The sequence below is a fragment of the Rhinopithecus bieti genome, unplaced genomic scaffold (assembly GCF_001698545.2).
Source record: "Rhinopithecus bieti isolate Rb0 unplaced genomic scaffold, ASM169854v2 scaffold_6380, whole genome shotgun sequence".
NCBI classification, from domain to species: domain Eukaryota; kingdom Metazoa; phylum Chordata; class Mammalia; order Primates; family Cercopithecidae; genus Rhinopithecus; species Rhinopithecus bieti.
The window spans coordinates 12,489,740-12,503,298 of record NW_016806642.1 but is presented as its reverse complement, the minus strand read 5'-3'; the positions used below and the strand labels follow the sequence as shown (position 1 = coordinate 12,503,298).

Below are 13,559 nucleotides of genomic sequence, written 5' to 3'. Positions count from 1 at the left end.
TAGTAGCCACTACTGATAATTACTAATCTGGGTTGCCCTGCTGTCCCTTGTTTGGTTTTTCTGCTCTTCTAACACCTTTGTAACTAGTTCCTCATATTAGATTCCCTCTATTAAACTACCTGGCATGGGCTCTGTTTTTCTGACTCTATTCTGAATGGATACACTTAGATAATTTCATTAGCATCTTAATGGTCTCACCTGCCAAGCCACCTGCCACAGGCCACCAGAGGTACACTGAGAAATGCAACACTGATGTTGTCATTCTATCACCTGAAAGCATCCGTGACTTCCTAATAGCTCCCAGCTTCTCAGCACCACATTTCAGACCCTATGCTCACTGGGGGCTTCCTTTGGCATCCTCATCTCCTGCTCCCATGGAGGCATCCTGTGGTCCTGCCACCTCAGACTTAGTCATCAGCCACTGCGATATGACAGGCTTTTCTACATTTCCATGCTTTTAAACACTCAGTTCCTTCTTCCTGAATACTGTTCCACCCTTTCTCCACAGACAAACTCCCACCATCTTTTAAGATTCTATTCAAGCTGTATACCCTGCGTGAAGACCTCATTAAACTCCTTCAGGCAAAGTTTACTGCTCCCACACTATGTTCTCACAGCATCTTGTACACAGCCTCTCACACCCTTGATTACATGAATCACAATTATTTTTATAGGTCTGTCTTCTTGAGACCATGACAACTCTTAAGCAACCGATCTTTATATCCCTAGTGAAGAGAATGCTGTCTGGTAGGGCACAGGTTTTTAGTAAATGCTTGCCCAATGGAGGAATAAATGAATAAATAGAAATTGTAAGGGAACTCAAATAAAATAAGGGTTTCTAGCAACTGGAGCTCTGGGGTTACAAAAATAATGAAGCTCTGTCGTTGTAGGTATGTGAGCTCAAGCCCAATAATCAGCAATGTTCATCCACACCTATCAAAAATATTCTTGAGGGATTCTTGCATTGAAGGAGAGGCAAAACCAAATAACCTCTTTTTAATGTTGCTATTAACTTCAAGACTCTAGACATTCAGGATTGTATCTCAGGACAATGTTAAGTATGACTAAAAGAAAGCTCATCTAAGAAACATCAAAAGGGGCAACCTTGTATTTCATTCGTGGGAATGTACGGATTCAAATTCCCTTCCTTCACTTCAGTACAACCTCCTCTTGTGTGACATCTATGTTAACTGCATTGCAATAATTATAATTTCTCTACAATGTGGTGCTTAATGAGGAAGTGAAACTGACAAACGTTCAGACAAGATTTAATCCAATTATCCAACATCTTGATCCAGATTTCAAACTAAAGGAAAAACCAACTGCGCAATTGTGAATGAAAATTTATTTGCCATAAAAGATGGGAGTTGTGGGCGGGGGGAGTAGGGAACAGTTGTCCAGAAAATTCTTGCAATTCTTCACATTAATGGACTGAAGCTTCTGACATGTGCAGCAGGGAAAATGAATTAAATCTAAGGCAAGGAAAGTCAACCAAATACTGATTGCTGGGGGACAGGGTGGTTGCAGGATGGGATGCAGGGAGGCAGAATGAGAATCTTTCTAAGCGTCAGAGGTGAGTGGCTTTCATTAGATTTGTTCTCTGGGGTTCCCAAACATCTCCTCAACATCCAGGATGAAGAAAGCAGTGTGCCAGACAGAGGGAGGTTTCAGGGATGACTTAGACATGGGCATGTCTGCTTGGAACTCAGTCTAAAGAAGGAGAGAGATATTCACAGCTAGCTGGGGAGTGCTGGGCCTCATGAGGTGCTCATTATAAAAACTCTAGAAACAGTGAGTAATTACTCTATTGCCCAGGCTGGAGTGCAGTGGCATGATCTCAGCTCACTGAAACCTCCACCTCCTGGGTTCAAGCGATTCTCCTGCCTCAGACTCCCGAGTAGCTGGGACTACAGAAGTGTGCCATCACACCCGGCTAATTTTTGTATTTTTGTAGAGATGGGGTTTCGCCATGTTGGCCAGGCTGGTCTTGAACTCCTGACCTCAGGTGATCTGCCCACCTTGGTTTCCCAAAGTGTTGGGATTATAGGCATGAGCCACCATGCCCGGCCTAAGAAAGTCTTTTGAAGGTCAAAAAAATTTCTGCTAGAATTGACTGACTGGTTATTACTGATAATTAGAAAGTCTTTTATGCCTCATACAACTATATAAAAGGCTTTGAAACTGGAAAATTACAAGGTGAAGGATAAAAGATCTTTTTCAGCCATAAGAATATTACATGGGGGAATGAAGAGAGGGGAAAAGAAAAGTGGTATTTCTCACGTGAAAATGACATAAGTTGCACTAAGGTTAAGGTCTGTCATTAAAACAGTTGTCTGTGAAGGGCTGTGAAGGTTAAGTTCCACCAAATTCAGTGTTATAGGGTGTGATGGAGTCTGAAATAGGCGCTTGAGTGGCCCTGTGAATGCAATGCTCTACTCGCAGTCCCACTGTGGGACCTGAATCATGTTCAATGGCTAACAGGGTGCAAAAAGCACTAAATAATGAATGCAGTAATGGGACGCTTAGCAGACACCTTCCTCTCCACTCAGGAACGTGATTTTTTTTTTTTTTTTTTTTTTTTTTTTTTGAGACAGAGTCTTGCTCTGTCACTTAGGCTGGAGTGCAGTGGCGTAATCTCGGCTTACTGCAAGCTCCGCCTCCCGGGTTCACACCATTCTCCTGCCTCACCTCCCAAGTAGCTGGGACTACAGGTGCCCACCACCACACCCGGCTAATTTTTTTGTATTTTTAGTGGAGACGGGGTTTCACCGTGTTAGCCAGGATAGTCTCAATCTCCTGACCTCATGATCCGCCCATCTTGGCCTCCCAAAGGGCTGGGATTACAGGTATGAGCCACCGTGCCCAACCAGGAATGTGCGTTTTTAACAGTCACAAAAAAGTCGGGATATCTGCCTAAAGAACATGTCCAGCATTATCAGCCCGAAGAAACAAAGACTACGTGTATTTTCCAGCTCCTTGAGATAGAAATTGGTGGTAAATTAATCAGCTCTGAGCACTGCTGAGTGGAGGAAGCATGGACTCAGCAGCCTCAGTGATCGCCCAGAAGGTACTTCTATTTCTCCTTTGCTTGTTCAAATCTTGCTCATCCTTCAAGGCTTTGCTCAATTTATTCCCTCCTTTCTGAAATCTCCGTGTCTCTCCAGCCAGCTAGTGTTTCCTCTCAGCAAGCATTTATGCTGTTGGATTTCAGACACCCTGACATAAAAATGTACCTATGTGTTTACAGTCACAAGAGAAGTTAGCCCCTGTGCCAAGCTTCCAGCTACCTTGACCAGAAAAATAGATGAAATGTATATTTCTCGGAGTGGGTAGGATTAATCCTTATATTGGCTCAGAATTCCTAAGAAAGGGTGCAGGAGAGAAGCACAGCATGACCTTGAGAACAAATCTGCTAGAAAGACAGAGACATCACAGGTCCAAATTAAAATACACAATGAAAAGCATCCAAATCTGTTATTTGAGAAAGAAGTCCAAAAAAGAGATGATAACCACAGCTGAGCGTCCTGGATCAATAAGTCAAGAAGGGTTAAAACTAGGGCAAGAACGAGTGAATAAGGAGGAAAGTAAAGAGATGGAACCAGCTTTCCATCTATACATGGGCCCTAGCTCAACTAAACAAAACTTTGCACCCATCAGTTGATTCCCTGAGGTGAAGGAGATCAATAAGAAACAGAAAATTCTAACTTCTGCCCTAAGACTCTACTCTGGAATGCTCTGTAACTTTCAATTTGCCATGTTACTGATTTATCTCTGTTGATGGAAGAGTGATGATGAGCTGCTGACTGAGGCTCTAAGACAGAGGTTGAGGGATCCTGTTGGCTTTAAGTCCTACAAAAATTTATTCAGGCATACATTATATTTTTTTCTGGGGAGAAGGTCCACCATCAATATCTCAGAGAGATTGGAAATCTCAAGGGTTACCTTAGAGGCAGTCTAGATAGAAGTGAATCCTGTCCTCTAGGATCTTACAGAGAAGTATGGGAAAGAAACTGAATATTAGCCCACAGTGATGGAATTCTCATTGCACTGAGCTCATTCACATACTTTAACTCATTTAGTCTTCACACATTTAGTCTTTACACAAAAACTCTAAGGTAGGCACTAACATTAATTCCATTTTACAGATGAGGACATGAAGACTTGGAGAGACTAACTTAAGTACTCAAATTCACAAAGCTAGAAAATGGTAAAGCTGGGAGTCAAATCCAAGTTGTTCTGATGCCAAAGCCCATATTTTGAACCATTAGAAAATACTGCTTCATGATAACCACAATAAAATGTGGTTAGAAGCCAAGTGGAGTGGCTCATGCCTATAATCCCAGCGCTTTGGGAGACCAAGGTGGGAGGATTGCTTCAAGCCAGGAATTCAAGACCAGAGTGGGCAACATAGCAAGTCCTCATCTTTAAAAAAAAAAAAAAAAAAAAAAAAAAAATTTCCCGGGCATGGGGGGGAATCCCTGAAGTCCTAGCTACTGGGTAAGCTGAGGCAGGAGGATCACTTGAGCACAGGAGTTCAAGGATACAGTGAGCTATGACTGCAATACTACATGTCAGCCTGGGTGACAGAGTAAGAGCCTGTCTCAAAAAAAAAAAAAAGAAAAGAAAAGAAAAAGATAAAAAGAAAATAAAACAAACTTCAAACTGGTGGTTAGAAGTTCAGCAGAAGTGGGCTGGGCATGGTGGCTCATGCCTGTAATCCCAGCAATTTGGGAGGCTGAGGCAGGTGAATCACCTGAGGTCAGGAGTCAGAGACCAGCCTGGCCAACATGGTGAAACCCCACCTCTACTAAAAATACTAAAATTAGCCAGGTCTAGTGGTGCACGCCTGCAATCCCAGTTACTTGGGAAGCTGAGGTGGGAAAATCGCTTGAATCTGGGAAGTGGAGGCTATAGTGAATCAAGATCATGCCACTGCACTCTAGTCTGGGCAACAGAGAGAGACTCTGTCTCAAAGGAAAAAAAAAAAAAAGTTCAGCAGAAATATATTCAAAAAAGCAATTTCCCTTGGGACTCAAGGAAAGCTGAAGACCGAAAATAACATTTTACCTGGATTTTGAATGTTGAACCAAGAAAAAGTTCAGCAAGAGTACTGGAGCAGAAGAAAAGGATGAACAGAGGCTCATGGTGAGAGAAGGGAGGGGCTCCTGAGGGTCTGAGGTCACTAAGGCTGTTCTGAGTGAAAAGATTCAAGGGATGAGGGTCATGAAATTTGGAGGCCAGGTTACTAAATGGGCTGTCCGCTGGAATGATGCATCTCCCAGATAACGGCCAAAAGTAGAGAAGGCAACAAAAAACAAAACAATGTGGTCAGAGAAGAAAGTGTATTTTATATTTTAACAGTTGATTATCATAATTCAGTAATGATTTCATATACAGACTGTGGATAGTGCATAGGACTCCTCTTTTTGCCTGTTTCTCTTGTATATTATATTGTCATATAAAATTTTAATTTTTACAAAGAAAGTCTGTAGCTAAATGTGGTTTGAGAAGTGGACTATGTAACTGCCATCTCTAATTGCATATTATCTAAGACAAGGCAAGGGATGTAACTGATATGCTCTTAAAATCCAAAAATTTTCATGGTTTTTAGACAAGTATCTGGCAGATTCACTGGGCCCAAATCCTTTCTCCAGCCTTCTGTGACATGCAAATAGTTACAGGGGTTTTGGGGTAGAAGGACTGTACTGATTCTTTTTTTTTTTTTTTTTTTGTGCTGGAATCTTGCTCTGTTGCCCAGGCTGGAGTGCAGTGGGCTATCCAGGCTCACTGCAAGCTCTGTCTCCCGGTTTCATGCCATTCTTCTGCCTCAGCCTTCCGAGTAGCTGGGACTACAGGTGCCCGCCACCACGCCCAGGTAATTTTTTTGTATTTTTTAGTAGAGACGGGATTTCACCATGTTAGCCAGGATGCTCTCAATCTCCTGACCTCGTGATCCACCTGCCTTGGCCTCCCAAAGTGCTGGGATTATAGGTGTGAGCCACCGTGCCCGGCCTACTGATTCTTAATTCTATCAGATTGTGTCCCTAATAGTTTATAAGTTACAGGCCCCTCTTCAGAAAACTTAAAGAGTTTTAATGACTTTAAACACTTTCCATGGGGCCCTAGAAGGAAAAAATCCAACCCTAGGTAGGATGAAAAAACAAAAATCAAAAATAACCCTGCCAAGGAAGCATGATATCATGGCTTTGCCTGATGCTGAGTTCCTGATGTAGGAGGGGAGTGAATGCAGGTGAGTGAGTGTGTGGGTTTGTGTTCAGAAGGCCACCTGTCTGCTTGGTGATCCAAGCTATGAAAAAAAAAAAAATGCATATTTATGGAGGCTGCAGGTGGAACAGGGCAAGAATGGTTAAACGCAAAGTGGAAGAAGGGCCAGGCAAGAGGGCTTCTTTGAGAATCAACACTGTCTTAGTTTGACACAGTGTCTTTGGCCCCAGAAGGAAAAAGAACTTAATGGACAATAGATGAGCTTTGAGTCTACAGGCATTCATTTATTCATTCATTCCTTACACAGGGATTCATTTGTTCCTTTATTTTTATTCATTCACTTACCACTTGAGCAGCTACTCTGTGCTGATGCTCACTGTAATCAGGACATGAATGATATGATTCCTGTCCTCAATGGACTCGCAATGCAAGGAGGTATGGAGTAAAAGTGACAACTCCTGGTGAGTAGTTCAGTGCAACAAAACGTTTAGTAAGTGTCTAGTAATTGCCAGTGCACACTGAGTAATCACTGTTATTAATCTAAACTCTCAGAACTCAGTGAATTTGGTTTTCACATCACCATTATATAGCTGAGAAGACCAAAGACTGAATAGAGTAAAGGACTCACTCAAGGTCACATAGCCAGTAATGAAGCCAGGATTCAAACCCCGGTATCTCTCATAGCTTAGATTACTACCATAGTCCTCAATGGGAAGTATGTTTCAGGCACCATGCTAGGTGCTGAGATTACAAAGCTGCATGAGATGTGATCTCTGCCAAGGTTTTCGAGGAACTCAAAGTCCAATGGTTCACATAAATATGTTAAGAGAAAATGACAATCCATTAGGATCATTGCAAAGAGAAGTATTAAAGGTAGCCCAGAGAGATTGAATACTCTATTTGGGGTAAGGAAGGCTTCCCAGAGAGGGTGTGTAATCCCTTAGAATAGCTGCCAATCCCTGGCTCAGTGAGAAGTGTTTGCTAGAGCGCTGCCTGAAATAGCAATGTGTGGATATGTTCTCATGCTACGTAATTCACATCTTCTGTTAAGGGTTTTGCATACATGTCTCCTTTAATCCTCCAAACAAAGCAAAGGTAATATTATTTTCTTTATGTAGATAATAACATAGAGGATCAGAGATGCAAAAAGCAGCTCAGGGACTCTTAGGAAGTGGCTGTGGTTAGAACTACACCCAGACCTCACTCTGAAGACCAGGCTCTGCGAAGAGCTAAACCTGAGAAAAATGAAACCAGGTTGAACCTAGAAAAAATGAAACCAGGTGGAACAGGCCACTGGGCAGTTTCTCTTCTTATGGGAAACTTGTGGAAGTCTCATGACTTTCTGGAAGCTGCTTAACATACCCTAATTGAGTTATCTCTTGTATTTGTCTTTATGGCTAAGGGAAAGGTAGTGAAGGAGTAAACAGTGAGAGGCAAGGGTTTTCAGAGTACAGAGGTACTGTAGGGAGTGTGTATTCATCAGAGAGGCAGGTCTACTATGGGAAGCCTGGAAGGCAGGAAGATCCCAGAGCAGGGAGGGGTGTGTGGTATTTGGTATTGTCTCTGGGAGGCTTAGGCAAGTGGGATCAACTTTCCAATACATATACTACTCTGTCCTCTAATTACGTTCAATCATCTTTTTTGGTAAAAAAGAAAACTGAGTCTCTGAGGCAAGGAAATATATCAAAAGTCTCACAGGTAGGAAGAGAAGGAGTGCAGATTCCAACTGCAGCCACCTGTCTCTATACAATAACCTGAGGTTTTTACTTCTTACCTCTCTTAGGCTTCCGAAAATGTTGAAAATAGCTCATGGAAAAGTCATCATTACCATCAGTTGGTTCTAGGACTCTGAGAGAATGGCAGGTTGGGAGCTACTGCATGCCATTCAGGCAGCCCAGATATTTTGCAAGGAAAATTTCTAGTGCATTTCCTTAATGATTATTTTGGAGTCAGAAATACAGGGTCTTTCTTAATTCTACCAGGGATTTTCATAAATTCCTTCTACAGATAGAGTCATTCATATATTTATTATTTTGTTTTATTTGAGACAGAGTTTTACTCTGTCGCCCAGGTGCAGTGGCGTGATCTCGGCTCACTGCAACCTTCGCCTCCTGGGTTCAAGCAATTTTCCTGCCTCAGCCTCCCAAGTAGCTGGGATTACAGGCACAAGTCACCATGCTCAGCTAATGTTTTGTATTTTTAGTAGACACAGGGTTTCACCATGCTGGCCAGGCTGACCTCATGATCTGCCTGCCTCTGCCTCCCAAAGTGCTGGAATTATAGGCCTGAGCCACCACGCCTGCCCTTCATATATTTATTAAATGTTCCTAAAGCAGCTATATTGCACCTGGCTTTCATATACCAGGCCATAGGCTTGCATCTGGTAACACAAGGACCCCAGAACATTCAAGGAAGTAACAGGGAAGAAATACTATTGACAGAGGAATGAAGGCACAAAGGCAGGAGTGATCTGCTGTTGTTGTTCAGAGGGAAAGTCCAGAAAGTCCCCCTGAGAACACAAAGTTTGAAGTAAAGTTGGAATGCTGGGGAAGTAAAGTTGGAATGCTGGGAGAAGTAAAGTTGGAATGTTGGGGGAAGGCTGCAGAGAGAGTGGGGGCGAGGGGGTAAAACAAACAAACACAAAAAGATTTCAGTAGGGCTGGACCAGAAGGAAGTAGACTAGACACATAGGTTGGAGAGGGGACCTGCAGGCAGCCTGCCTGTGTATCTCAGGCAAAGGAGCTTGGATTTTTTTTTTTTTTTTTCTGGAACTATTAAGCTTGAAGATGGTGTGGCCATAATCATTAATAAATTCACAAAAACCAAGGTAGCAACTGGAGCATGTTTCCTTACATATCTAAACCTGTTAGGGGCAAGTGTGGCAATTCAGGCACAAATTGAATTGCAGAGAATGGTATCATGGGGAATGGACCAAATTGAAACATGAAGAGCAGGCCAATGTCTTGGTGACAAGGGGGCCTGATGAGGTGCAAAGGCCTTAGGGAGAAAAACTACTTTTCCCTGAGCAGCACAACACAGAATAGGGTCCCTAGACTTGGGTTTTTGAAAACGGGTCCGCATCTGGATATGCTTTTTCATGAAAACTAACACGTACAGGTTTCAGAAGCCATGTTTAGGTCAGAGACGGTGGTTTCAAGATCCTGGAAGAGTGGGTTAGAGAAATGGACACTGATCAGAAAGAAGTTTCACTAAAGGAAAAGGGAGAAGGGGGCGGGCAAGGATGCAAATGGACCAGAAAGACTCCCAACTTGGAGAATACAGAATCTCAGGTTTGGAAGGACCTCCAGAGCTCTCCTATCCATCTCCCTATGCAATGTGTGAATCGCCTTGGTAATCTTTCTGACAAGGGGTCTGCAAGGCTTGCTTGCATAGCTCCGGGAATGGTGAGCTCACTCTCTGAGGTGCCAGCTGGTCTGCACCTGAGCAGCTCTGACTATGGGAGGGTCAGCCTCACTTTGAGCTGACTTATAGTGCCACTCACTAGTCTCAGTTCCAGGATTTGGCTGACGCAGAACAAGGTAATCCCTTTTCCATACAGTGGCCTTTGGAGTCCCATTTCGTATCTATGGATTCTTTTATCCAGGCCAAACATTTCTGTGTCCTTCAGCTGCTCCTCATGGAATGCAGTTTCACATCCCCTTGTTAATCGTATTGTTAAACATGCAGGTGTGTCTTTATCCCTGTCTTACTGTGGGGTCCAGAACAGACAACAGTGTCTGTTCTTCCAGGTAGAACTATTCTTCCAGGTAGAACTATTTTAGCCTCACAACAGTTCTGTCAGAGACAGAACTGACATTGTTGAGGATCTACCTGACTTTAAAACACCTTCTCTGTCCACTCATTGTTGAGATGAATGAGGTCAACAGTGACTGAACACGCTAGTTCCTTGGCCGTGGCAAAGTCATATGTGCCCCCTCCTCAAGAGCCTTCACTGGCTCCCCAGAGCTGCCTGAATTATGTACAGAAGTTGCCTTCTGCCTGCCAGTTGGAGGTCCTAAATATGAGTTCTGGGCACTTCAGTGGTTTGGAGCAGTACCACAGAGCTGGGAATTTACGGTTCTGTCCCAGATTCCCAGGAGTCCCCCCAACACATGGGGTCCAGATCCACTGGACCTTGTTGTCTTTAATGTGGTATGCGTCTTGGGTTCTCCACAAGCCCACTGCACATGACCTTTTCCAAAATTTTCACCCACTGGCTGAACTTTTGTATACCCCAAAGGCCCTGGCCAGCCCTTCTCCTACTGTCCCTTTGAAACTTCTCAATCACTTTCAAATTAGATGGGCAGCTCTCTTTCAACAACAAAAACACTATCCTCCACTTGAGCAGGTCACTGAGCTCCTCTGAGCTTCACTACTATCAACTCTGCCTCTTAGGTTATTCTGAGGATTGAATGAGAAAATGGATATTAGATACACAACACTATTAGATACCATAATACTGTAATATGTTAGAAGAATTATTTCTTCTAAACCATGGCTGGAGACTTTTGCCCTAGAATACCTAGGACCTTGAGGCCCTTAAACAGAGCAGTTTGCATGATTCAACTCACGCCCACTTGTGGGACCAGACCTTCATTTAGATTGGCACCCTTTCCTCAGCGCTACCGTTTCTGCCTCACGTCTCCTTCCTCCGGCCCACTGAAGATTCCCCAGCATGCAGTCCCCAGCAGAAACATGGGGGGCCATGACACTCATTCCAGGAGAAGGGTCTCCTTCCACAGGCTGTAGACATAGCCTCAGTGTGAATCCAGGTCGCGGAAACCTGGCAGTAGAGAGGAGATGTACTTACACTTACAGGTTGACTTTTTGGCACATCATAAACACCTTCCTTCTTTTGGCTGGTGGGAACCTATGGAAGAATTAAATTCAGCACAGTCAAAACACTCTGGTACTCCAATTTTAAAGAACAAAGCAACCAGACTTCAACTGCAACCTGGTTAAAGGTATCTGAGAATGGCCCCCAGGATAAGCCCACGGGAACCTGTTCTAACTGGGAAAGTATCAGGCCAGTCTCCCTCCCTTAAGAGCATCAGATGGGGAGAGGGAGTGGGCATCATTTAACAAAGGTTTATAGGTCGTCTCTGCTATCGGACTCCTCGCAGAATCAAAGACTAGAAACCTGCATAGACTTCAGAAGTCACGCGGTGAAAAAAAATCCTCATTTCCTTAGACAAAAATGAGGCCCAGGGAGGTGCTATACTGCTCCCGAAGTGATTAGAAACAGTTTGTAGCTGAGCTTAAACTGCTCAATGCTGAGTCTGAGATTCAGGCTATTTAAAATATAGCAAATATGAAGATCCTAGCACAAAGCACATCTTCTATTGGGATCATACACAAGCCATCTGATAATTATGGAAGGTATTCATGGAAGAAAAAGGCCCACAAGTGGTATGGAAAGTGTGGGCCTAGTATGCAGAAGATGTTGAGGGCTTTTAACATTAATCTGCATCTTCCTCCCTTCTCTTACTCATCCATCTGGTCTCACTGTGTTATGAGCTAACTGTGACAGCCTGAGCAGGTCACTGAGCTCCTCCAAGCTTCACTACTATCAGCTCTGCCTCTTACTCAGGTTATTCTGAGGACTGAGTGAGAAAATGGATATTAGATACACAACACTATTACATACCATAATACTGTAAATGTGTTAGAAGAATTACTTTAGTTACTGACACATCATATAAATATATATGAACACATCTTATGATACTAACAATAGTGGATATGTTGACTACTTTTCAAATGAGTCAACCAAGGGTTTTTCACTGAAAGATTCCAGATTGGAAGCACTCATTAGTTGTTCCTTTCCCAGCAACTGTCACAGCTTAGCTCACACTCCCATAGCAGGACCCAGCCAGCAGTGGTTTTATAATGGTCTGACAACATGCCTTTCTTTCCATCATATTGGGAGCTCCTTAAGAGCAGGCATAGTGCCTAACACCCAGTAGGCTCTCAGTAAATGTCTGCTGAGACATATGGTAAACGTATGATAGAGAAATGTGGGGAATAGCGAAGGAAAAGTATCTTTTAGGCTTAAGCTAGCTACCTACACCATTGTTCTATAAGAAGTAAGAATTTGAGTTTATTCTGTAGGTCCCTTTGATACTTTTCATCTCATTTTAACTTAAAATCCTTGCAACAACTCTAAGAATTTGGTATTACTATCTCTACTTTAAATAGGAGAAAGTGAGACTCAGAGATGTTAGGGACTTTGCTTAAATCTTGAAAGCTGGTAAGTGGCCAGGTCCAAATCCAGCTCTTTCTGGTGGCCAAACAAGACATCTATTATTAATAATGTGAGCTAACATGGACTGGGTGCTTCCTATGTGCCAGGCGCTGTTCTAAACATTTGTGTCTTATATGTATTCTCATGCAATCCTCAAGGCAGGTCTGTCAGGTAAGAACTCAGTGGGTCCCATGTTGCAGAGGAGAAAAATATCTCTGGCAGTAGAGATATTTGCCCTAGAACACCTGTGACCCTGAGGCCCTTGAACAGAGTAGTTTGTGTGATTCAACTCACTCTGTGAGTGCAATCCATGAATGGGGAAGCCAAAAGCTTGAGCCCAGGGAGTTTGCCATTTGACTGCTACATTATTCAGACAGCTGTTTCAAGTGGGCCTTTTCTTTGACATCACATCCTATGTTCCCAGAAGCTCATGTACACTCTTGCAGAAAACAGAACTGAGTGAGCATGGCTGTGTCGGTGGTACACTTCCAGAGCTGCTCTTGCAAGCTTCACTGTGCAAGTAGCCAGCGAAGAATGTCATTTCTTTGCTCCTGATAACTGAGCGCCATCTAAAAGAAACCCACTAAGAATGCCTACAGAGTCCTTGTTAATGAGGGCCAATAAATTACCAGCCCTCACTTTTGTTTTTACTAGCTCACCCTTTACTGAGCAAAATGAAGAACATTCTGTTGCCCGTAATTCACTGCTCACTACGGGCACTTAGCACAGTTGAACCACAGCTGCCTCTCAATTATCCCTGCAAACGGAGAAGAAGCGGTGGAATGGATAAACCCAAACTGTGCATAATTGAAAACGTTTCTCTACTTGGCTCTCCCATGGGTGAGATATCAATCTGCCTGTTTGTCCTTTAAGATTTATCTCAGCTGGGATATCTTCTTGGCAGCCTTGCCTGATTCTCTAGGCCTTGTTTGGAGCCTTCCCCTGTACTCTTGTAACCTCTGATGCACTTTCATTAAAAAATAAAAGTTGCTAAGTATGTATTATGTGTCATGCATCATGCATTCCCTGGGACAATGATGGTGAACATGATGGATACGGCCCCTGATTTAACAAAGCTCCTTGTCTTATT

General features: G+C 43.2%; 1 protein-coding gene across 4 annotated transcripts in view; it reads right to left on the bottom strand.

The window, feature by feature from the left end:
* DAB1 (DAB adaptor protein 1) overlaps window positions 1-13,559 on the bottom strand; it is a 1,277,266-nt gene that overhangs the window by 52,793 nt on the left and 1,210,914 nt on the right. For all 4 annotated transcript variants that reach the window (XM_017877258.1, XM_017877259.1, XM_017877257.1 and 1 more), the window contains one exon: window positions 11,036-11,095. In XM_017877258.1, the coding sequence (XP_017732747.1) occupies window positions 11,036-11,095 (60 nt within the window). The remainder of the gene's footprint in view (window positions 1-11,035; window positions 11,096-13,559) is intronic.